We start from the raw sequence: 26,023 nt of genomic DNA, 5'->3' as shown, positions 1-26,023 counted from the left end.
CCTCTAAACAAGCATCATCAAAGACAAACTTAACATGTTTTGCAAGCAAATTGCAAAGAGGTGTAAAAATCAAGTTAAAATCCTTAATGAATCGAAGGTAAAAACCTGCATGCCCTAGGAATGACCTAATGTCTTTTACGGTTTTTGGGACCTGTAAAGTCTTAATAAGGTCAACTTTGGCTTTGTCTACCTCTATACCCTTTGAAGAAATGATGTGCCCTAAAACAATTCTTGATTTAACCATGAAAAAGCATTTTTCCCAATTAAGCACTAAATTCTTTTCCTTACACCTAGTCAACACTAATGTCAAATGATGTAAGCACTCATCAAAAGATGAACCAAACACTGAAAAATCATCCATAAAGACCTCTAAAAACCGTTCTACCATATCAGAAAATATGCTCATCATACAACGCTGAAAATTCGCAGGGGCATTACACAGCCCGAAAGGCATGCGTCTATACGCGAAGGTACCAAAGGGACAGGTAAAAGTCGTTTTCTCTTGGTCTTTTGGGGCAATAACGATCTGATTATATCCGGAAAATCCATCTAAAAAGCAATAGAAACTATATCCAGCTAATCTTTCTAGCATTTGGTCGATAAAAGGAAGGGGAAAGTGATCCTTCCTTGTTACCTTGTTCAATTTCCTATAGTCGATACAGACACGCCATCCCGTGGTCACTCGGGGTGGGATTAACTCATTATCCTCATTCTGGACTACAGTGATACCTGATTTCTTGGGAACAACCTGAACGGGGCTGACCCACTTACTGTCTGAAATTGGGTAGATAATACCCGCATCTAACAACTTAAGCACCTCTTTTCTAACTACTTCTTTCATGTTAGGGTTCAGTCGACGTTGCATCTCCCTAGAAGGTTTGGAATCTTCCTCTAAATGAATCTGATGCATGCAAATGGTAGGACTAATACCCTTAATGTCTGTTATAGACCACCCTAAAGCTTCCTTATTATCTTGAAGTACTTTTACTAGCCTACTTTCCTGATCACTATCCAAGTCGGCAGCAATAATCACAGGTAAAGTCTCAGATGAGCCTAAGAACACATACTTCAGGTTATCTGGTAGTGGTTTGAGGTCCAACTTAGGGGGCTCTTCTAAGGAAGGAACTGAGGTAGTCTCAGAAACTGGTAATGGTTCGAACCTAGCTTTCCATCTATCATTGTCTAACACAGGGGTAGAATCTAATAGAGCATTCACTTGTTCAATGGTACTATCATCGTTAAAATCTAAACCAAAATGGGATAGACAACTCTCTAATGGGTCTTCAGACAAGATGTTTGGTAATGACTCCTGAACTAAGGATTCTATCATATTCATCTCTTCAACACATGTGTCATCTAGCTCATAAGGTAGCTTACTGACATTAAAAATGTTCATTTCGATAGTCATATTACCAAAGGATAAATTCATCACACCATTTCGACAGTTTATGATCGCATTATACATAGCTAAGAATGGGCGACCTAAAATCACAGGTATCTGGTTCTCTGGGTCAGGGACAGGTTGGGTATCTAGGACCACGAAATCCACTGGATAAATAAACTTGTCGATCTCAATAAGAACATCCTCGATAACACCTCGAGGAATTTTGACAGACCTGTCAGCTAACTGCAGTGTTATCTGAGTAGGTTTCATTTCACCAAGTCCTAGTTGTAAGTACACATGGTACGGCAGTAAGTTCACACTGGCTCCTAAGTCAAGTAAAGCTTTTTCTACCCGGTGTTTACCTATTGTACAAGCAATGGTTGGGGAACCTGGGTCTTTGTACTTTGGAGTGGTAGTGTTCTGAATGATTGAACTTACATGACTAGCTAAAAAGGCTTTCTTATGGACGCTAAGTTTTCGCTTTCGCGTACACATATCCTTAAGGAACTTGGCATAAGCAGGAATTTGTCTAATTGCATCTAATAAAGGAAGGTTTATGGTAACTTGCTTAAAAACCTCCAATATGTCATTAAAGTTCGATTCCTTCTTTGTTGATGCTAATAGCTGGGGAAATGGGGCTCTAGGCACAGAATCAGACCTCCCAGGAACCGAATTGGCGTCATCGGAAATTTTATCAGTCCCCTCAGATAGTGGTCCTGAGGGATGAGATCCTGAGGGGTGAACTACAGTATGTTCACTATCGGGCATGGTTACCTGATTGTCTACTACTCTACCACTCCTAAGGGTTCTAATAGCATTCAATTGATTCGATGGTTTTGCACCTACTTCATGAACTCCTCCAGGGTTGGGGGTAGTCTGACTAGGGAGCCTTCCGTTATCTCTCTCACTTAAGGTCTTAGCTATTTGGCCGACTTGAAGTTCTAGCTTAGCAACACTCTGAGCATTAGTTTGAAAGTTCTGCTTGGTTTCCTGTTGAAAACTAATTTGGCTCTGTGCTAACATATCCTGAGTTTTTGCTAACATCTTAATAGATTCCTCTAAGCTAGTCGTTTTGTTTTCTGGGCCTGATAAATTCTTAGTGTAACCAAAACCTGGGGGAGCATTAGAATTACTAAACTGACCTTGACTCTGGCCCTTAGAGGCGAAGACGACTCGGGCCACGACTCCTATTTCTCACTCCCCGGCAACGGCGCCACAAAAACTTGGTAGGCTCAGAAAACCCCAATAAAATACTGCAAGTGCACAGTGTCTAACTAGTAGAACAATGCCAAGTACAGGTCGTTCCCACGAGGAGTGTGAAATACTTACCAACTAATACCAAAAACTAAGTAATCGTAATATGATGTTTTTGAGAGTTTTCATAAATTCGGACAAAATGAAATAATAAATAACAAAGACGTAACAAAAATGAGAAAGGGTTGTGAGGGTTTTCGATTTCCTCCAATTCAATCATATAAAACTCTACTAATCTCTATTTATCACTCAAGACAAAATTTGAAATCAATCTCATGTCCCGGAAGATGTTATATTAAATTCTAAAATATAGTTTCTCCGTTGTAATTTCCTTCGCTTCGTCTGTAGCGATCCTAAAGCATTACCTATCTATCCTTGCATACCTCGTCTAGGGATTTAACGGAAGCACGAAATATCAATTCAAAAGCATAAATAATCTAGAAAATCACATGAACGATTAAACACCAAGCTATATGAAGAGAAACTACTAGTCAATGAATCATTATTAGAAATATCATCGTAGAGTTTATAAAATTAAATTGACTTCCATCTAAACCCTAACAAACGATTTAGCCAACCATGGAGAAATAAAAATCAAAACGACAAACCCTTGTTCATCTCCTCTTCCCAGCTCTGCAGCCGCCTCCGGCTTCCCCCTTTCTATCTCTGGCCGTCGGCCTCCTTACTTTTCCCTTTCTGTTCGTTCCAATATATCCTCTATTGCGAAGGAATTCAGTGAAGACCTAGCCGAGTTGCCAGGCCCAGTCCAACATTCGATATCCAAAATCAGACCCAACTACCACTTTCCATTCTGTCGGATCCTAACCGCATGCAACACAAGTCTTTCCAATTCTGTCCGTCCAAAACTTCTCCCTCCGGCGAAACCTCCTTCCACTCGGATCTCGTTTTCTGCCTGCCAAAGTTTTCCCAGCCGATAACTCTATGCTTAGCTTCTCCATCGTGGATACAGCTCTTTCCGTCCATGGCTGCTTGCAGCACCAGCAGATACACTTCAATCTGAATTTGCTTAACGGCACCAGTTCACATTCAATCAAGACCGCGATGGGTCAAAACCCATCTCTACTTCCGTCATCAGCCAACACCATTTCATAAGATGAACTAAACCACTACCTGCAATTATTTCCACCATCACCATTTGCGAAGAGCTGCTGCCATTGTGGCTACCTCCATCAACATTTCTGCTACCAAAAATCATCTTCCGTGGATAAGAATACCACCTGCTGCTCAACGTGGATCGTAAATGATTATTTCTTTATCCCTTCACACAGAACGGAAATGTGTAGAGAAAACCGAATGTTCTGAACATTTCACCAACGAGATGGGGAGAAAGAAGCCACGTCCTACTATCCTCTTAACCCCACTAGTGCAGCTCACGTTATTGAGCTAACAAAGGACCTTTCGTTTCCTTGTAAACTTCTTTAGAAAATACCAAACATAACTTTGATCACCAAGGTCCACTTATCTCTTTGCTGTTAGTGGAATTGACATGCTTGGAATAAGAAATGCAATTCTTTTGTAATGTATCCATTCTATAGTATCTCCTGGCCGTGAAATGAATTAGTAATGCGACTTGTCGATTTGGCAGCCCACGAGCCAGGGGATATTATAGATAGTGGTAAAAGTGGTTTATAAACAGTGGTTTATAGATAGTGGTAAAAGTGGTTCGATTCTCAAACTTGCGAAGGATAAAATATAGACTTAAATTCTAAAACTAAAATAGAAAACTCACTAATAATTATATCAAACACTGACAAAGTTGATATCAATATTAAAAGATAATTGAGGCTAAGATTCCACTATTTTTTCAAGTTCAAAGTGATTTAATCCAATCTTTATATTTATGCAATTTTCTCATTCAATTTGATTCTAAAACATTGCAACAAGTAGATTTTCAAAAGTAATAATTGTAAATATCAAGTATGAAGCATCAAAAGTCTATAAACTAAGCATATTTCATCAAAATAGATCACAATCACTCAAGTAAAAATCATATTCAATTATAGCTCAAGGCAAATAATCATAATCATAATTGCAATAAATAGATGAAATAGAATATACCACTTCTTGTTGGAAAAATAGCTTCCTCTATCGCCTCAGCAATGGGGTTTAGCTCCTCATGTTAATCACTTGCACAAGATACATGTTTGTTGCTCAAAAGTTGATTAAATAGAAGAGAAATATGAAGCAGCGTGTTTGTAACAGTTGTAATTGTTACAAAATGCACTGTTACAGAGAACAGTGTTACAAAGAAATACTAACAGTAATAGTTGTTGGCAAATCGTTACAGTTTGAAAGAAAAGGTGACGGTTCTTTGTTCTTCTTCTTCCTCTAGACTGCAACTCGGCTATTCTTCTCTGTGAATTTTACTTAACTCTGTTCTATTTCTAAACTTCCCCAAAGTATGCGTAACCCTTCTATGACCTATCTGAACTCCTTTTATATCCCACTGGTCGATTGCATCTCAAGAAATCCTCGGTTATTCTTATCTTTTTCTCCACCTCAAGTCTCGGGATTTCTTTCCCTTCCAAGCTTATCTATGCGTCAACTTGGTTTTCCAAACTCTCAAGTACTCCCTGTAGACTGAATAAGGACTCAATTCATAACGTAAAATCCTCTCGTACTTCCATACATAAACCAAAATATCCGAGAATACACGGAACTCCCTGTTTTAGACAACTCGATGATTTCCTCCTCTATTTTTGAATCTAAAGGGATTACCAACCCTATTTCGATGAATCAAGATAATCCCAATCCATCTCCACGTCAAACTCCGACATAATCTCACCCAAAAGACGATAACAACTCTGATAAACTTCACCTCCTCTGTTTTCTTCTCCCGGACTATCTAGCCCAATTGGGTGGGTCCAATCAATCACAGCGACCCTGTTATGCTATTACAGGTCCATTCCAACGAAAATAAGCCATTGAATCTCCTTATAAATCGCTCAAAATTCGATCTCCAGATCTGCTTCGCTGATGCAACAGCTTCCCGCCAAAAAGCTTCATTTGAATTGTGAAGAAGAGGCGCCCCCTATCCAGAGCAGGGGTACGAATAGAAGCTGCCTTGAGGGTGCCCTGAGGGTGCCCCTTAGTAATTTGGGTACCCCTTATCCATAGTGAGAGTCCGAATCATGTGTCCTCCGGGCGCTTTTACCAACTTTTCAAGCCGATTTTTCCAAAAATGATTATTGGCCAAAAATACCTATACACACATAAAACACCGTAATAAGTACAAAAATGAGCACTATCAATTACAGAGTTGAGACAAATTAGACACAAAAATGTGTCTATCACAAGATTATCTTCATACACTTTTTCCTGAACCTAGTTGTGTCCATAAGAGAGCTCAGTTGTTAGAAACCCATCCTATGGTTGATGTGGTTAAACTAGACTATGATACCAAGATTGACTTTGTTTTTCCACCAAAAACTTTTCTTCCAATTGTGGGAACTTATGATTTTCATATGTGTCGGTTATTAAGTTTTGATACTAAACGCAATTACTTTAGGAAAATAGGGTCGACACATTTTCTTAAGGAAGACCACCTCTTTCATTGTGGTCTGCTTTGTGAGTCAAATCTGATTGACTTAGAGGATCCTCAATCATTCAGGCTTTTGTTATGCGCTTCTAAGTTCTTAGTTGAGTATTTCCAGACTCTTCAGCCTGATCTTCAGAATGCCTTTGAGGAAATCCAACCGATGAAATATTTTTATTTAGACCCTTTTATAGAGCCTGAACCTGAACCACAACTAGATGTAGTTGTCTTAAGCAAGGGTATGTTCGATGTATTCTTGGATTGTTGTAGTTTCCTCTTCTTGTGGTTAGCACTTTTTGATCCAGATGACCCACAGTTATTCCGGCTACTGCTTTATGATTCTATGAGGTGATTAATTCCTTCCGATGTCTGGCTGAAGACTTTAAACTTAGCACTTCTTGGGAGGTAACCCAATCTCATGCAACACGGTAATATCTTTCCTTAACTCTTTTGCTTCGAGTGGTAACAGTTTCTCCTTGTTCATGCTTTTAATTTTATCTTTAGAACATTGAGGACAATGTTAGATTTAAGTTTGGGGGTATGAGAGAAACTTTTTAGTTGCAATAAATAAGCTCCAAAGCCTAGAAATTTATGTTTATTAAGGTTGGCACTAATCAATCTAAGTGGATGGGAACATCTTGGTTATAGGAGTTGAGGAACCAATCTGACTAGATGGAAACATCTAAAGAGTCTATTCATAAAAGCACAGAGCTCATATGTTAGAATTAAAAAAAAAAAAACATGGTAGTTTCGCCATATCTCGTCGAATCCTAATCCTTCTGTTTTTATTTTTTAAGTGATTTGGTGGGGCACACGATTCAAGTTGTTACCATTTCTAGGGTGAAATGGAGTGATTGAGATACCACAAAAAAAAAAAATTGAGACCAACTATCAGACCAACCAGAACAAATTCAATAAAGTCAACCACTGGTGCCCTTGTATATGTCAGTTTTGTTGACATAAAGTTAGGTTTATCGACCACTGGTTCCCTTGTATTTTCCAGTTGTGTTGATATTAGTCATACTGGTATCTCAGTCCATTAGGATAGGTTCATCTTGGCAGAGGCCTTCAGACAGATATGGGAAACACCGTTCACTTTAAACCATCTATTTTTCTCTTTATCCATCTTCTTAATCTTTCCATGTGATTGGTTGACTCCGGTTATGATGTCTAGAAACTATCTGAGTAGATCTCTATCACTTATATATGAATTATAGTATGTTGAGTACAAACTCGTGTAAAGCAATTGGAATTTCGCATCATGATACTTCCTCCTATAGTCAATGTTTGTATGCCAACCAAGGAGATTCCTTAGTGCCTTCCAAGGTTCTGCGTAGATATCTAGGGTCTGGAGTAAAGGTTTTGTGGGTACACCTCCGGTAAACCCTCCGGAGACAACACTCCGTCACTAGGGCCACCTAGTGAGTTTTTATTTGCTAGAATAAATTTGCTCGATGTCTTGCAAAATATAAGTTTGGGGGTGTGATGCGCGATTAATTCTTACATATTTACTACCCAAAATATATATTGTTGGTGCTTATTTTGGTATTTATTGTGTTTTTGTAGGTAAATGAATAAAATGGGCTCTTTCAAGAAAATCGTCTAAACCTAGGATTTCAAGAAGAAAATATGGACTACGGAGTACAGGGGTCATGGATACTTTTGGATCTAAATGGGATAGGCCCAATTTAAGTTAGTGAATGAGATGATGGGCTGAAGTTGGTTTAAGAAATTAACATGCTCAGGCACTTTGGTCTCGTGGATTTTAGGATGAAGAACTTGGTGATTAGTTCTCGAAGGATTTAGGAGGTATCACATAAAATGAAAAATCCTAATCAATAATTAATGTACGAGGTATGTCGACATGGTGGAGGAAGAAAGGAAACTAAATATCTTTTGCAACTAAAGAAGATTGATTTTGAGCATAATATATACTTCACCACATTAATACATGACATTTGTTTTGGAATTGAGATAATGACAAATGAGTACTTACCTCGTACATAAGATCAGTATGTGCTCATATAATATTTTCTTTCCCATGAAAAGAAAAGCAAGTGGTCGGACATGTGGCGAGACTTTATTAGGTGATATTGTGTATTCTTAGACAAGTGACACACTCCCGTTGGACATGACATGTGGAAGAGAATTAAAAGAGGAAGGTTAGATTTTGTTGAAATCTATATATTGATGTCGAGAACAGGAAACCAGGGAGTCATTGGAGAGCCGGTGAGGCGGTAGCTAGTTTCACAATTTTCTTTTATTTCTTCTATTTAGTTTTCTTTATAATAATGAGGAACTAGAACACATGCTGGGATTATGGAGGAAGCGTTGTTCCAATAATAAAGTGGTATTTTCTTATTAATTTATTATTGCAATTTCTTTATGATTATTTGCACTGAACTATAATTGATTATAATATTTTGATTAATTAGTTGTGTTCTCTCTTGATGGTGCATGCTTAGCTTAGAGCTCTTGATGTTCCATACTTGCGATTAAAAATTAATATTTTGGAAATCTAAATTGGAAATATCTTAGAATCAAATTGAACGTATGAATTGCATAAATATTGTTGTTAACTGAATCACTTAAAAATTGGTCAATGGTGGAATCTATAGTCTCAGTTCTTTATAATCTTAAATCTTAAATCAATCTTCACAAGTCCGAGAGAACGACAACCTTCTTACCATTATATAAAAATTCGATTACCCATGCACAACTGGTTACTCTTGTCTTTCCCGTTCTCCAAAATTAACTTTAGTAGCAACAATTGTTGATTTGCAGTCGACAAGAACAACCTCTTTTGGTTATGATAAAATTCAGGTCTTTGGACACCCTTGTCCAAGCATATTGATCCCACTCATAAACCAGGTGCAAGTACACTCATTGTGTGCATCTAGCATCAATGAAGAACTCTTTGCAAACGCAAGACCGTGGTGTATCGGTTTTCCCCGAACTTTCGCTCAGGCTTTCAATAAACTCTATGCTAGATAAGAATTGGCCATCAAATTCTTCTTTTATGGCATCACATTGCCACAAACATGCTGATTCGCAACCAGATTTTGCATTACCACCAAGGTAGATGCATTCGAGAGAGATAACTTTAATCTTCCACCAACTGGCTACAGTGAAAACAACTTCAATATATCGCATAGACAGGTTCTTCATCTACTTTTCCACTACAAAGGCCAACAACATCTTTGCATTCAGGAATTTTCACAAAATTCCCATTACTTCATGAAATGTACATGGTACTGATAACACTACGAAATTATGCATTCCTAATGCATCATCTTCGTATACTTGTGAGAAACATGGAATTTAAAAACCTGACTTTCACCATAGAAGTCGGCATACTCCATAGTTTATTCATTCCATCACTTGAAAACACGGTTTTCAATGATTCTTGCATGTTCGTCTAACACTTTGGGATGGAATTTTGAAACCTTTGTCATAAACTTTCATGGCCCGCTGTTAGATCAAGGTTCAAAGTTCATTCTAGTTAATCTTTCCACACAATACCAACTTCTTCTAGTCTCCATACTAGTGAAACCCAAACAGTTCACCACTGAATTTGACAAACAAATGACATTAACTTGAGTCCAAGAGAGAAAAATCAGCAATTGTGTCCCCTAACACTGCTCTGATACCTGCTGTCACACGTCCATTTAATCGCCTAAAATTTTCATGGGACATGACCGTCAATGATTGTGGTTCAGTGAATCATCTTCACCCACAATCACCCAGCCTTGCATACTTGCATCAAAGTACGCATCTGCCTTCACTCTAAAGGCTTTGTATAATGGAAGTCTTTTCTTCTTTCTCTCCAATTCTTCATGCCCCCATAATCATAAGAGGTTCTGCCATGTACTTAAGAAATTCTCACACAACGTCAACAACATAATGGACACAAAGAATACTGAAACAAACTCATTTTATTGCACTAAAGGAAGATTACAAAACTCGTCCATCAAATGGACCAAAACAGGCCATTCACCCTCTTGGTGAATGCCTAACTCTCTCTAAAAAATCAGTGGTTCTTCAACACTTGAAAAACACTCATTTACAAGGGTTCTCTGTCTATTTATAATGCCAAGAACCAGGGCCAATCCGTATGCAACACAGTGGCACGCCTATGAACAACCATCTGTCCATAGACAGTTCCCCTAAACGCCAACCATACTTTTTAACTGCCAACTTTAGTACTAGATTTCACAATTGCGCCACACTCTTCTTGAAAGGTTAAGACATGCCAAACTCGGTTACAAAGATCCTTTATAACCGTCTCCAACTTGCTCTTTCACTTTGGCATGCGTGTGATGCAAACACACTCGAAACTGACATCTTGAACTCAAATCCGACAATCATTGCACTTCGCAACTTGGCCCTGCCAATGTTCAGCAATGGTTGCGCTTTACTCAGCTTGCACTTAGATTATTTGGATGTCAACATCGAGATACCATGCCAATTGATCCTTGACTTGCTTAGTTCAACTTCATACTTCATATGCATCACCTTCATTCCTTTTGCATGAGCAGTTGATACCAATGTCGCGTTTGGCCCCGCCATTGTTGCATATGCATTGTCTAAGACTTGGCCAAAGCTTTGGACTATGCCATAGACCAACTCCTGGCCTATTAATCACTCTTGCATCATACTTGAGTTTGGGCCAACTCAATTCCACGGATATGCATCAATGCCAACATCTCATGTTTCATGTTGCATCTTGCCACTTTAGCTTTACAGCACTATATCCGTCACAATAAGTATTTGCGACGGCACCTAAGGTGACAACACTATATCCGTCACAATTGTTCAATTGTGACAGAAAATCGAGCTATTGTAACGATTTTTAGCCTTCCCAATAGGGCATTATTTTTGTAGTGTTTGTCTTGCATTTCCTTAATGAAGCTTCATTCTGTCGTCCAATAAGCTTCATTACTTAGCCATACACTGTCGCATTAACTTTGCGCTTCACTGGCCCTGAGGGGTTATGCCATTCTTAGCACTTGAAAGTCTATGCAGTGTTACGCCATTCTGGCTGCACACTGACTTGTCAACTCTGTAACGCACAATCATTATGCGTCACTTGCATCCATGTCACAGCTAGCCATATAGTTGAGCAATTTTTTCAGAAACTCCACCTTGTCACTACCCAACTCCCCTAAAGTAGAAAAATCCATCATTCCAAGAATAAAACTCTCAACTGTACACTTTTCTAAATATTTGGTTCTTTTCCGAGCGGCAGAATCATCAACTTCCTTGCCAAGAACAAAGGTGCGCACCCCATCATCTATGAAGGGATAAACAATCATGATATCCATACACACATCGTGTCCATTATTCGAATTGTACACTAATATATCTGTATATCTCAGAGCCAAGAAAGTATTTGATAGGAAACCCAAATCCACCTCTAACCTAGCAGGGACACCCGCATGATAACAAATATCGGCAAAGGTGTCACGAACCAGGTCATGTCTATAATTGAGACCAACTCCATGCAAGCAGTGCAAGGCCTGATCCCCAAAAATATCCATCTCCCTGCTAAAATTGGTGCACGTGTCTCCTTCTTCGAAAAGAGGGATCCCAGGTCTATAGCACAAGATAGCTCTAAAATGTCGAGGCCCAAGTTTTTGATTAAGCCCATCAATCAGAATGGCCATCAAATAGTCTTGTGCATGTTTGATCTTGTTACTCTGCCATAGGCAGAATCACGCTCCGTCAAGACAAAACGGTTAGGTAAATCTTTCTTCACTGCATCGAAATATTTGATTTCCAAAAAACTCATAGAATCGGGGGAAATATCATCAATGCATAAGGAATAAATCTCATTACCACATACATGTTTGAATAAGGTAAGTGCACGCTCAAAACTTGGGCTCAAACTAGACACGCTAGAATACCTAAAAAATATTCTCATGTTGAGCCTTCGTCTGGAAACAAGATGCCACATAACAATATTGCATGGTATCCTCCATGGGATACACCCTAATCCAAAATACTTGATGGGAAGTGTCGCAATCCTTTGCTGAAGGATACCAAAACTCGGCTCATCAACTGTAACCAGATGTCTATGAAACTATTTAAGATGATTATCAAAAATCACTTGTGCCTCACCCAAGTATTCAGGATTTGTCGTTCGCATAAAAAAGTACAACCTAGCCACTAGAACAATTCCTCAGCAACAAAAGCTCTCCCTGTAGATCTTTGAGCTTTTGTATAGCATCGACCAAGACCGTGGTGTTATGTACTCTGTTGGACGGCATATGTGAGGCGGGAAAATGCCCGCAACCAAACCTCTGGTATCAAATGTAGGCAAAAAAATTCGGCCTTCGAGACATTAAGATGCAAACCCAAAGAGACACCTTCTTGTTCAATAATGTCCAAGGCTTTGGCCACCACCAACGTGTCACCAATCAAGGTCCCATCATCTAAATACCATTCTTGTAAATCTAAGGAGCATGAATCTACAATTATATGTATCAAGTGGTGTAGAGTTAAAGAAAATAATAAGGGACCAAGTGATCCCCTGCTGTACTCCTTGAGCAGACGAAAGAGCCTTGTCCATATAATATCATCTAGCAGGAGCTGCGTAACAGAACTTTACCCAGTTAGAGATACAAGGAAAATGTATTCTTACCTCTTTAATCATTGCAGATAAAGATTGAAGGCATTGGACAAGTCAACCAAGAGCATTGACGTAGATGTTGAGTCACTATTCTCCCCAAGAAGCCTGTTAACAGAATGAAGTCGACTCACCCCAATAAGGAACCCCCACAACAAACTGAAAGTCACCAAGATAACTCTCCATTTGCTTACTAACATGAGAACCAACAACTTTAGAGACAAGACGTCTCCAGATAGTACCCACAAAGATAGGACGTACGCCACCCCCGAGTTTGAGCAAGGGGGTTAAGGGGATGAAGCTACAAACTCCCCTAAAGACAATGGACGACCACCTGCAAGCCATATGTTAACCAGCTCGGTAATAGAATTAATAAGCTCATCTGAAACAACAGTAACAGACCCACTCAGAGCATCAACAAGATGTTGGGAACGTATGCCATCTCTCCCAGAAAAGGTCCCTTTGCAAAAGCTTTCCAGCTTGTGCTGAGCCAAATCTTTAGAAGCGATGAAGGGTGGTTGCTCTATAGGGTCTGTTGGCATCAAGAAAGGGTTTGCGTGAGGGTGTTTGGCTTGCAGTTCCTAAAAAATTGCCAAATTAGGCGGGGCCACACCGTTGGAAGTCGAGGTACGAATAACAGCTGTGTATAATCCATTACTCAACTTCTTACGACAAAGTCGAATGTTCACTGCCTCTTGATCCTCTTACGATCTCCCTTGATTTTTCCCCTTGCTCCTACGTCGTTCTTCTTGTAGAGTTGTTTGCTCCTCCAAAGCATTGTGAAGAAAGGTGACACAACCATTTGGTTCAGACCATTTTTGCAAGGCAAGTTGTATAGCCACAATGTGAAACTTTTTCTTGTTGCCGGACTGCTCTTCCAAACTACTTTTGGAAAAGTAAATTCGAAGAGTACAAATAGGAAAGAGAAGCATCTGAATCTATAGAGAGATGTCGCTAGGATTATTAACAACCTTCCGAATGGTGACATTAAAAGTTATGGAAAAAAGAACTCGGTCCAGAAACTCAAGATTGAGGCTGATAAAGTTGTCAGCTGCCTCGACCAACAAAAACTTCATCCTCCACATCAATTAAAGGAATATGATAAGGGATACCATGTAACAAAAATTCTGCACGTTTCCCATTATATGGGCGAAAAATAACTTCTCCGTTATGCCTGCAATATTTCCTCCAAGCCAATATTTACATACAAGGAGGACATAACCACATCTATATACTTTGTAAAGTACTCTCCCAAGCCTTGAATAAGCAGATTATTTGGCGACGCCTCTCCTTGATCTCCTAGGTGGGATAATGCCTATCATGCAAGTGTATAATCAAAGAACTTTGGCTGTAACCTCTGCCATCTATGTCGATTTTGCATCCATCAAAACCATGGAAAGGGCATCGAGACTTACCTGTATGATTATCTGTTGACGTGGGAACTATCTCAAGTGGTACAAGGCAAGGCGTTACAGATAATTGAAGGGCCAAAGTTCTTGTTGCAGTGGCATCTTCAGCAGAAGATTGAATAACCCGAGAGGGTCTTAGAAATTCAGGTACAACACCAACAATATGGGCGCAACATAAAGACTGAACTCTGGCCATGAAAGAAGTAATTGTTTTAGCTCTTCGTCTAGGTCTCTCTGTGGAAGATGATTGAACAGAGATGCCATCCACAACTTTGTTCTCAGCAAGTGGAGAAGCTGGAACTGTTGGATTGGGGCTTTCTTCTTCAGCAACTGGATGCGTGACGCCATGAGAGACCGTAAGAACAACAATATCATCACCTGATGGCGACGCTGCAGAAGATTAAATCCGGGCTTTGGAGTGAGATGATGACGCTGCGATTGATCGAGTTCTCATCATCAACACCAAATCATGGAGATATCAGGAAACCCTAAAAACGAATTCCAGAAAAGCTGTGACTTGGGTGTTATTATGAAACTCAAAAGGAGGAGAGAAAGTCTTGGACAAGATGAAAACTTAGGGAAGAATTGGATTGATCAATTAAAATTCGACATCTTCCCAAAGTTTATCAAATCGTCATAAACACCTCTCCCCAAAGTTTCTGAGGTCGGCTTTATATTTTTATATATTTTTTTGTAGAAATTATTTTCAAATTTTGTTTCCAACTTAACTTTTAATTATTTTACTTTAAAAAGCCGAATAATCATTTGTGAACAACTTACAAGCTGTCTTGGGCTCAACTAATTCCGTAAAAAAAAATTTGACTTGCGAGTTTGAAATCCAAGGCTATTATTGGGGCGTCACACTCTAATAGAGGGGCTTCACTTCAATTCTTAGTGTCCAAAAAATGGTTATGGGATATCTAACACATACAAAATGTCTAGGTTACCCTTTAACTAAAATTAAAATTTAAAAACCGTAAAAGAAATCACAGCCAGATTTGGATTAATTCCAACCGTAGAAATTTTATTTGCATGTAGTTTTACGGCCATGTTTGGATTAATTCCAACCGTAAAAGTGGTTATGAAGAAATCACGTCCAGGTTTGGATTAATTCCAACCATAGAATTTTATTTGCATGTAGTTTTATGTCCAGGTTTGGATAGTTCCAACCGTAGAAGCTCATTTTACGTCCAGGTTGGAATGAACTACGTCCATGTTTGGATAGTTCCAACCGTAGAAGCTCATTTTACGTCCAGGTTCCTTTTCATTCCAACCGTAGAAATGATTTTACGTCCAGGTTTGGATTATTTTTAACCGTAGAAGTTTATTTTACGGCCAGTGTGATTGACTAAATTTTTTTTTCTTCTCTCTAGTTTTTCTTCCCACAAAAACTTTGTCCCAATATTGACCAAGTATACAACAAAATTCATTAATTTAATTATTATCTAATTAAATTAAAAGTAACTAAATAAGGGTTGTTTAGTCATCACAAAATTATTTGAGATAAGGGGTTTTTGATATTACCTATGGATGGCCTGTTTTGTCTTATTAGGTGACGCCCCTCTATTGGAATGTGATGCCCCAATAATAGCCTTCTTGAAATTACAATCCTGTTAAAGGGGCCGCAGATTTCATTAGAGGGGCGGCGGATTCCATTAGAGGGGCGACAGTGAATATGACAAAAAGGGTCACTACACGGTAATTCGAAGTGCCGCTTATAAAAAAACTGAAAATGACTAATTAACACTTACATAGTTTAGTGTTGATAATCTAGTTTAGTTTTAATAATCAAATTTCACTTATATTACCTCTAAAACAAATCAAAATCATAATTTTAGAGTTAAAAAAAAAGTTTAGAGGAGAAGCAAAGAAAAACTTTTGTGATATTTGTGAAATCCTAGATTTTGATTCATTGAACCAAAATGAGTGATTCTAGTGAAAAATTTGAGATGGGTAAATCTCTAAATTAGTTCTCATTAGATTTTTGTCGCTCAAAATTATCTAAAGTACGTAAAAAAAACGAAACTTTTAAAATCTCAGAAGAACTTACGGTTGGAATTTAGCTCGTTACCAACCGTAACTCGCAGTTACGATTCCAAAAGTATCGAATACCAACCGTAACTGGTTCAATTTGGAGAAAACCCAATCGTAATACTAGTTACGGTTGGTAGAATGACAACATATAACAACCGTAACAAATTACGGTTGGTAACTAATGAATCGGGATCAACCGTAACTAACCTACGGTTGGTAAGGTTATTTGAGTTACAAGTCGTAACTCAAATACGGTTGATAACAGTGATGCAATTATAAACCGTAAAAAGAAAATGAAACATCCAGGACAAATTACGGTTCGTAACTTAAATAACGATACCAACCGTAAGTAATTTACGGTTGCAAAAAAAATTCGTAACTTAACATTTTATCTCAAAATCAAGAACTTACGGTTGGTATTTGAGTTAAATGAACCGTAACATCAACCAAATCTATAGTTACGGTTCCAATTGGAGTTATTACCAACCGTAACTCACATGCAACACAGAAATTTCAATTTTGATCCAAAACCCTAATTTTTGATACAAAACTAACTTAAATCATACACAATAAACTAAACCCTAACTGAGTTTTTCGAAATATAGTTTTCAATCAATGATTATCAATTTTTCAAATCGAGGATGATGAAAATTTCAATTTTAATGGAGGAGGAGGAGAAGAGAAAAGATCTGACTCCATTAGGTTAATTAATCCATTTAAGGTGAAAAGGGTAATCTAGTCAATTTACACCACATATAGGACATCCCCTAACTAATTAGAGGACATTGTTATCACACTTGCCGTCCACTAATGGAACATGCCGCCCCTTTAGCAGGATTGTGAAATTAGGGGACATCAACACTTGGATTTTGATGCCAAATATTGCAAGAAAAAGACTCGCCATAATCCCCAGAACTCATAAGGGGCACGTACCTAGCTGCAGCTTAGCACGGAAAAGGTGCAAGTACCGACGTGCGTACACCTAGCTTGAGGCTGCAGCGCTGCACCGATTATAGCTAGAGAAAAAACATTTAGCTGCCCTCTTTTCCCACTTCTTTATCACTGTTCTCTCCTCCGCCATCAAAACCCTTAAACCTCTCTATTCTTCTTCTCATCAGATCATCTCAGCTCAGCTCACAGGGTGTCATGAATCCTCAAAATCCATATTACAACAACCCTTCTTTCTACTTCCACCCACCACCAATCCCTAATTATCAAAACCCTAATTACTCTCATCCTCATCAAAACCATTATCATCATCATCAGCAGCAGCAACAACCAATTCTCCCACCAAACCCCTCTTCTTCTTCCACTGCTTTTACTACAACTAAGGATCCCAACACAACATTATCAATTCTAAAAGACTTCATCAATCAAGCAAAATCAACACTAAAATCACTTCCTGATCAAATTACTCTCAAAAATTCACCCGACGAGTTTTGTTGTTGCCCTTTTAATCCTAATCATAAAATGCTTCCTGAGTTCTTGTTTCATCATTTTTTAATTTGCACATCTTCTCCTTGTGTCATAGACCTTGATATGTTAGATTCTTTACATTACCCTAAATCGATTAAAGAGATAAAAAATGAATCTATTCAACCAATTGAAGAATCTAATGATGAGATTTGCATATCTATAGATGATTATTTGTTGGATTTTAGGTCTAATTTCTTTTACAAAGATTGCCCCGCTGTTGTTTGTTCTTCGGATTTTGATAGTAATGGAAGAACGTTTAAGCTTCCGCGGGTTTTATATAAGTTATGTTCTGATTTTACTGATGAAGAGGAGGATACTAAGGTGGAACGGAGAGAGTGTATGAAGATTCTTCCTTCGGAACTTTGGGTGATGAGAACTGAAATTGAGGTATGGCATGAGTTTCCGGTTTTGTATTCGTATCTTGTGAGTACAGTTTGTCGGTGTTTAGGATTTGCTAAAGAATGTGAAATATTGAAATGGATTATCATGAATTCGCCTCGTTATGGTATTGTTATTGATTTGCATATGAGGGATCACATTTATATGTTACTGAAACTTTGTGTGAAAGCAATTGAACGCGAAGCTAATCGGACGCATAAATTGATGTTAACTGGAAATGAGGGAGATAGAGAATTGGATTTCAAGTCTCTACGTTTTGATTGTCCTGTTTTGCTTGAAGTTATGATGTGGTTATCGTCTCAGTTTACGGTTTTGTATGGGCAAGTGAATGGAAAGTTATTTTCTAAAGAATTGCTTAAGTGGTGTCTACTGAATGCTGCATCTAGTTCGTTGTTATGTCCATTGAATGAAAAGGAGGGGACCGTATGTGGTAAGGAAGGTTTAGATTCGGGATGTGTTAATGATGGCAAGGATTTGGAGTTGGTTGGATCAATAGCCAGTGGGAATGTCAAATTAGAAATTCCAGATGAAAAGTTTAATGCAGAGGTTTCGATTTATGAAAGCTCAGTGTTCGTGTCACAAGTTACAGCAGCAGTTGCTGCTTTGCATGAACGAGCGTTGCTTGAGGAGAAAATCAAGGGGTTAAGGCTTGCTGGTTCACTTCCCAGATCTCAGCTGTATGGCACCTCTACCTATTTCTGCCTTAGTTTTATTTGCTTGCTATTGCTTAATGTGATTTCTACTTAAGGACTGGAACAACTACCATGGATTTATTATAGTCTTCTGGTTGCATTTCATAACTGTTAATATCAGAAGTACCACATCATCATCTTCCAGCACTGTCAAACAAAATTCATATGGAATTATGTAAGTTCAGTTATCTAAGCTGCAGGCTAAAGGAATGTTCATATTTTGTTATCTACATTGCAGGCTAAAGGAACATTTATATGTGTCAACGAGAGCTATTGAGGAACGAGGGAAACGTCCTAATTATAGACCTATTCTAGAGCATGATGGACTTCTTTGGCAGCGTTATCAAAATAAGGTATGTTTAAACTGATGATTTCACTATTTGGGAGACAGGGATTACGGTTCAAGAATAAAATGAGAATCAATCCTCTCACTTATGTCTAGGTCTAACTTCAGAACCTATGGACTAGTTGACTGCATGCCCTTACATAACTTCAGAACTTAAGGCCGAACTTCAGAACTTAAAGACCCGTAGACAAAAAACATATCCAGGGCTCATTCGATCTGGTTGTTACATGATAACCAAGTGTGTAGGTGTTAAACAAAAATTTCCTGTAATACATACTGTGAAAACCCGAGTAAGCTTGTGCAGGCAGGCTTATGTTAGGTTAAAAACCGAGTTGGGATTTGATTGTTTGGGGGTTGGAGTTGATTAAAATTTGAATGTAACTCTCATTTTCTGTCTCCATACTGTGAAATCCTGGTAAACCTAAAGACGTTTGTTGGTGTTACTCTTGTATCTTGAAACTTCTTAATAACTGGTCTCTTTTCATTTATGTTTTCTTGTACTTCTATCTTGAGATCATGTGGTGTCATCTGGTTTTTTACAAGTTTCTTTTAATGAAATTGAAGGACTCAAATAAGTCAAAGACCAGGGAGGAGCTCTTGGCTGAAGAAAGAGATTACAAACGCCGAAGAATGTCATATCGTGGGAAGAAGGTGAAGCGATCAAAAACAGAGGTAAGGGACAGCTTCACTATTGAACCGCAGATAAATAATAACCTCATTGTGAAGTCCAGGCAGTGATCTGTTAAATGCTTTCCATAAATAATAAATGCTACCTTAACTTGAAAAGTTTAGTTATGTCCATATTCCATTCACATTATTTACTTACTCTTGAAGGTTTTGCGGGATATAATCGAGGTGCACATGAATGAAATCGAACAAGCCGGTGGCATCGGGTGCTTTGTCAAAGGATCTGCAGAGGCCGAGGGGGTTCCATCTGGAACAATATCTGTTAATAATATGCCTGTAGTTGATATGCTAACAAGCAGTAGAAAATCATCTGAACCTAGAAACAGGCCTGAGTATGGTTATGAGAAGCAATCTTATCCGCACCATAGTGTCTCTGCGAGATCTGAGTTTGTCACCCCTAAAGATCACTTAAGCAGGAGCAGTGATGTAACTCACTCACACTCGGAGCAGGGATTTGAGTCGTCTCATGGTCAGCAGGATCAAGAGAGAAGTATCAGAAAGGATAAACAAGATAAAGAGTACAGGTGCAGAAGTCCAGAAAATTACAAGAGCCAAAGATCGTATGAGCGACATAGGCATCATAGGGAAAGAGATGACCAGGAAGAGAGTGGTACCTCTGCAAGAAAAGAGTTAGGCACACCTAAAGATAGCATAAGCAGGAGCAGTGACACAAAGCATTCACACGCCCGGCAGGGACATGAATCCTATGGTCACCGTGAATCTGAGGATCGCAAGAGAAGTATTAGAAAGAACAAAGAAGATAAAGAGTATAGATCGAGAAGTCCAGATAGTTACAGAAGTCGGGGATCACATGAACGGCATAGGCACCAAAGGGAAAGAGATGACCGGGAAGGGAGTAGGAGTAGTAAATATGATAAAGGATGCTCTGTGTCATCTCATAGATCCAGGTATCATGATAGCAGGTCCACATCGTCTGTCTCAAACCCTGCTAGTGATTTAAGTGAGGGGAAGAATGATCAAATATCAGACATTAATGGCTACAACAAGAGGAGAACATCTGAAAGGTATAGATCTGAATCTGTAAGGGAAAATGTTATTGAGGATAGATATGATCCTTCAGGATCCAATAACGGCTATGAGGATGCCAATGACGACCCCTCTTCACACACCCAGTATGCCAGGCCTGACAAATCATACGATTCTAAGTGATGCCAGGCATTTTGATGCTGATTTGACTTCATTGCAAAAGGGTTTACTTTGGGTAATCAAAGGAATTCCCCAAAGCTTTCGCTCTTGTTGTAAGTTTCCGAATTCTCGTTCTCTTTATTACATGGCTTTATAGTGGTAGGATATGTGATAACTACTTATTTTGGTGAGTTATGAGGATATTCTCATGACTTCTTTTGTTACCACAAATTTGCAGTATGAAGTTTATCAGGCTTCAGGAAATTCTTACATCTGTATCCTCCCATGTATCCTCAAATTTTCTATGTTGATATTTTTGAACTCATTTTGGTAACTGAATGATAAGAAGCTAAATCATGTGTAGGATGGTGGTTAGTGTCGATTTGACTCGGAACATAACATTGATGCACGGATATTGGAAAATTGAGCTTTGTATTGAGTGTAGCTTTTGTTTATGTGGACATCTTATTATCGTAAAAACATGTTTTATAGAGGTTTTCATGTTATTTAAGTTACAGGTTGGCCAAATTGTAAACTCATCTGACATCGTATTTCCAAATCAATAATGAATTCAGCAAGGTGGATCTTATTAGCTCGTCCAGTCTAACTGAGTGTTGCAGTTTCATCTTTTTAGTTTCCTCACCTTTTTAAAGCCTCAACTTGCAGTAATTTGCTCTCTTGTGCTGGAAATAATGCTTATTTACAAAATCCTTCTCCGAATTTCTCAATCAAATCTTTTAAGGAATAGAAGATGCAAATGGAAGAAGCGATCGAGTCAGTGGAACTGGATGCAGGTCAGAGCAAGGATATGGAAAATCATATCCAGGTATTCCCTGAATCTATCCTTCAAAAATCTTTTATTCAATTAGAATATGTTCTTGTTGTTCACCGTATTCCTTTCATAAGATTCTCGTTCATATCTAGTTCTACATTGTAGAACTAGAACCACAGTAAACAACTCTTGGATGATAATGACTAAAAGTTATAAGTCAGCTGTTAGAACTTGGCTTGTTTGTGAGAGAACTTCATATGTTCTTCATATGTTATCAAGTTTTACTGGTATACCAAACTCTTCTGTTAAAAATTTGTTGTTAAACTTCTAATGCCCAAAATTACTTTCGCTGCAGGTATACCATTCTGATCTGTTGGGCGCTCATTTTATTCAGTTGGGCAGCTCAGTTCATCTTTTTGCTGGTTTTAGCTGTAGTTGGTCTGTTAGGTTGGTTTCCAGCGAGTATAACTTAAAAATGGTGAGACTCCAGTACGCGTGCGTAGAGTTTTTTTGGGGACTTTAACCTAAGTGCCAACTGAGTTGAGATATGAATTGCGTTACTATTGTACAGTGAATTTTAGTTTATTAAATGAGTTTTTCTTATTTCTCTCAAATTTTTAGGTTTAGTCAGAAATAAGTCAGACCAGTTAGACCGATACCTCTGGGATTAGAAGAAATCAGATTTTTGAAGATATTCTAATAAGACTGATAATTGCCGACTTTGTGCAATTACTTTTGAGTTGTCCGCACTATGTTTGTGATTAGTCTCAAACATTCGTACAAATTCTTTTTTTATACTCCAATTGATATCAATTAATAATATTTTCCTTTATAAAGAACAATAATAATCAAGATCCCGCAATCACATGATTAAAATTACTGGTGCTAGTAACTAGATTAACAAAGTTCATGTTGTCACAGCTTCATCCTCCCTTGACGGCAGATAACCAAGTCGAATGACCTTGGATGGCGCGTTTAATCTCCTTTTTATCTGGTTGCTCTGAAGAACCTTCCCTAGGTGGGCCGTTGCGATCTCCCTGAGCACCGTTATCAGAACCTTTGCCATTGTTATCACTCTTCTCATGTTCAACTGGCTTCAGAAATTCATGTAATGCTATTGACTTGCGAGCCTTTTCCTCTGCAAGGCTTTCCTTCTTTTTAAGATTCCCTTTTCCAGATTTCTGTGGCTTGATAGAAAGCTCTTCATCTTTCTTTTTCCCAAGTATTTTCAGATTTTTGAATTCGTTGTCAACAACTTTCCTCTCTTCACTTTTTACTGCGTTTAAAGCCTTCTTCTTTTCAAGCCTCACTTTCTCAAATTCAGCAAGGGACATTTCTTTGTCTTCTTCTTTCTCCGCCGTGACGTCTGAAGTCTTTACATTCTCATTCTTAGTATATCCCCTATTTCCGTTGGAATCTGTATGGTTGTTATCCCCTTGACCTCCGGTTCCTCTTCCTATACCTCGACCTCCGGTTCCTCTTCCTGTGCCTCGACCTCCAGTTCTCACTATAAACCAATAAGAAATTATATCAATCAATCAGTTGATCAAAAAACCCTAACTATCTGAAAGGGTAAGCAACAACCAAGAAAAAAAATAATCACAAAAGAACTTACCGTATTCTGCAGGTGACAGAGGCTTAGAAGGAAGCTGAGCAACGTTCTTTGGCTTCTCCTTTACTAGAGAAGGATGAGTAATCTTAGTCGCAGAGACGACTTTTGCCACAAGAACAGAAAGATCTTCACAACCCGCATCATCACCATGCAAGAGACCAAAAGGGTTTACGGAGGAGGTAGCCATTGTAAACCCTTCTTATACTTCGTTGAGTTTTCTCAACGAAGAATAATTGAGAAAATACATATAAGACTTGTCTCCTATTTATAGTGAAGACTTGAACTCTAGTTATAAAATCCTAATTAACTTGCAATCCAAGTAATTCTAAAAATATACTACTTCTTAAAACTAGATTACTGGGCCGACTGACTAACGGAACTTTCTTATCTAGTAATGGTTTCGGAAGTCACAAAAATAGGGACGTCTGTTACAAGGGCGGAGCTAGAAACTTCACCAAGGGGAGGTAAAGTATTACTAGGGGGTGAAAAATATCCGAAATAGGCTTGGGAGACCAAAATACTGAAAACTGTAGGCTTGGGAGCTGGGTTGCAATTGCACATCCTTGCACTACACTAGCTCCGCCTCTGCGTCTCTCAACCTTATAAACTAAGCCGCTCCATGGATCCTTTCTTCTCGCCTGCGTTTTGGCCCGCGTATGACCCGTTTTTCTGTGTTAAAATTTTGGACTGAAAAAGCTTCCGGCATCCATCAAAGAATTTCAAAAAATTTGTGAACCCACGGAAACCATAACGATTATCTTTCTACCGGGATTGATTTAAAGAAAAACAACTTAAATATGATTCTAATTGAAACTTCGAAGTCTTTTACGGGCACAATTTTAATCTCAGAATTCTTTATCTAGGACCATAACTATGGAAAGTTCATATAATGTTAGAGAGATAGAACGATTTTAGGTTTACAACGCAAAAGTTCCGAAGAAAGGATGGAGTACTGGTTTCATTCGAACAATTCTTTTTCCAGTTTTTGCACATCTAAATGTGACTGCAGAGATGACAATTTTCATTAAACATAAGGCCTCCCTAGAGGTAGGACGGTAAATAAATTCTACTCCCTCCGTCCCACCATTAAGTGACCTATTTGGTTTTTAATTTTGTCCCATCATTAAGTGACCTATATCACTAAACAAGGAGATATTTCTAAAATTGCCCTTTTAATTGATTATAAAAAATATAAGAAATATGCATAATTTCATAGGCATGTTTATATTCGTTACGTAGGTGTTTTAAAATGCTTTTCAATGGTATAAAGTTTGCGAACATCCGTGGTGTAGTTTGAGAGATAAATCATTTCAAAATTTCATTAATTATTATCCATAAGGATATAATTGTAAAAAATGTTTAAAAATCTCTTTTTCCTTGCTTGCCTTAAAATTTGTGCAAACTTCAACTAGGTCACTTAATAGTGGGACAGAGGGAGTAGAAAATAGGAATTCCCTAATAATAATGATAAATAATAAAAACATAACTCCTAAATCTAAGGGTGTCCTACGTGGTCCGCCATTTTGAAAAGAATTCGTCCCGAATTAATGAAATACCAAAAAACGTGTGCTTCATCATACTCCCCATCTTGAAAACAAGTCATCCTCGAGTTCATCAAATATTATAACCGATCCGTCCAACAAATACTATACTTTCAGTATGTGGATGACTGTACAATTGAGCACCAGAAAATAGATCGTTGCACACAAAAACTAATTCCGATGTAGGTAATAATTGGAGTAATAATTATCTGGCAGTATTTTTGACCAACAAAAATATTCTTACTTAACGGTCGATCTTCAAGAACAGGGACATTAATCGACTCACAGGAAGATAATAGTGTCTCACGTGTATTAAGCTGTTACAGACACTAGCCTACTACCAATTAACTTCGTACTGGAATGTAGTTGAGCCCTAAAAGGTATCCCATCGATTAAGGTACAATCGCTCTTCTTAAGCCTCTTGAGTGCCAGCAGGACTCCGCGTAATTGATTCATTCCTTAGATTACGTCACACTAACTAAGAGTTGCTTCAACTAAATTGAAGACTTTGAAGCAATCTGCCTCCCACAGGTTAATCCTATATATGATTTTCTTTTACAATCAAATAGTTTGATCAAAGGTGATAAAAATAGATAACAATAGACAAAGTCTAGCTAACCTCAAAATTCGGACTTATGCAACCCGAAGTGCACCCTAGATTATTATTCACCTCACAAGTATAAAACCTGTGGAATCAACAAAGTTTGAGACGAAGAGAACTTTGATGATTTCTATCTATCTTTATCGAGTGAGAAGCTCAACGATCGACCAAGATCAGGATACACGAGTTATCAAGGTAAGATAAATAGATTCGGCTTCATGAATCCCTATGAAGACTTTGTAGTAGCTAAATCCTAAAAAGGGCTAGGAAGAAGACGACTCTAGATACAACTAGCACAAACCAAAAAGTAGTGTCGAGATTTAAAAATCCCAATTGCTTGAAGTTCCCCTTTTATAGAAATTCAAAAGCATAGGTTGCTTTAGGTTTAAGCTAAGTTAACTTTTAAGTTAACTGTCAGATGAATCTTTGAATTTGATTTACATAAGAAAGATATACACTCTGGTTAGATGAAACCGTAACCGAACC

The 26,023-nt window shown here is 38.2% G+C and overlaps 2 protein-coding genes across 4 annotated transcripts; one reads left to right on the top strand and one right to left on the bottom strand.

Annotated features, from left to right (window-relative positions):
• Positions 1-17,322: 17,322 nt before the first annotated feature.
• LOC113282847 (U11/U12 small nuclear ribonucleoprotein 48 kDa protein-like) lies at positions 17,323-22,397 on the top strand. Of its 3 annotated transcripts, XM_026531956.1 has the most exons (7): positions 17,323-18,817; positions 19,071-19,185; positions 19,743-19,850; positions 20,013-21,124; positions 21,250-21,590; positions 21,678-21,837; positions 22,139-22,397. In XM_026531956.1, the coding sequence occupies exons 1-4, from the start codon at positions 17,412-17,414 to the stop codon at positions 21,033-21,035; spliced, it is 2,652 nt and encodes an 883-aa protein (XP_026387741.1). In that variant the 5' UTR covers positions 17,323-17,411; the 3' UTR covers positions 21,036-21,124; positions 21,250-21,590; positions 21,678-21,837; positions 22,139-22,397. The 3 variants fall into 3 exon arrangements, with proteins under 3 accessions (XP_026387741.1, XP_026387743.1, XP_026387740.1); XM_026531958.1 differs by lacking the exon at positions 21,250-21,590; XM_026531955.1 differs by having other exon boundaries at positions 21,250-21,837.
• A 303-nt stretch (positions 22,398-22,700) lies between these two features.
• Positions 22,701-23,583, bottom strand: LOC113277851 (RGG repeats nuclear RNA binding protein C-like). The gene is made up of 2 exons (XM_026526827.1): positions 23,399-23,583; positions 22,701-23,290 (listed from the first exon to the last, which is right to left on the bottom strand). Exons 1-2 carry the CDS (start codon positions 23,580-23,582, stop codon positions 22,707-22,709), a joined length of 768 nt encoding a protein of 255 aa, XP_026382612.1. The 5' UTR covers position 23,583; the 3' UTR covers positions 22,701-22,706.
• Positions 23,584-26,023: the final 2,440 nt, after the last annotated feature.

Source organism: Papaver somniferum, chromosome 5 (assembly GCF_003573695.1).
Source record: "Papaver somniferum cultivar HN1 chromosome 5, ASM357369v1, whole genome shotgun sequence".
NCBI lineage: Eukaryota > Viridiplantae > Streptophyta > Magnoliopsida > Ranunculales > Papaveraceae > Papaver > Papaver somniferum.
The sequence above is the reverse complement of the archived record's forward strand: the minus strand, read 5'-3'. Positions and strand labels throughout refer to the sequence as shown.

Coding starts and splice junctions, on each gene's coding strand:
- LOC113282847 (XM_026531958.1), top strand. CDS start 17,412: ATGAATCCTCAAAATCCATATTACAACAACCCTTCTTTCTACTTCCAC. Junction 18,818..19,070: donor TCACTTCCCAGATCTCAGCT/GTATGGCACCTC, acceptor TCTACATTGCAG/GCTAAAGGAACATTTATATG. Junction 19,851..20,012: donor TGAAGCGATCAAAAACAGAG/GTAAGGGACAGC, acceptor TTACTCTTGAAG/GTTTTGCGGGATATAATCGA.
- LOC113277851 (XM_026526827.1), bottom strand. CDS start 23,582: ATGGCTACCTCCTCCGTAAACCCTTTTGGTCTCTTGCATGGTGATGAT. Junction 23,291..23,398: donor TCTGTCACCTGCAGAATACG/GTAAGTTCTTTT, acceptor ATTGGTTTATAG/TGAGAACTGGAGGTCGAGGC.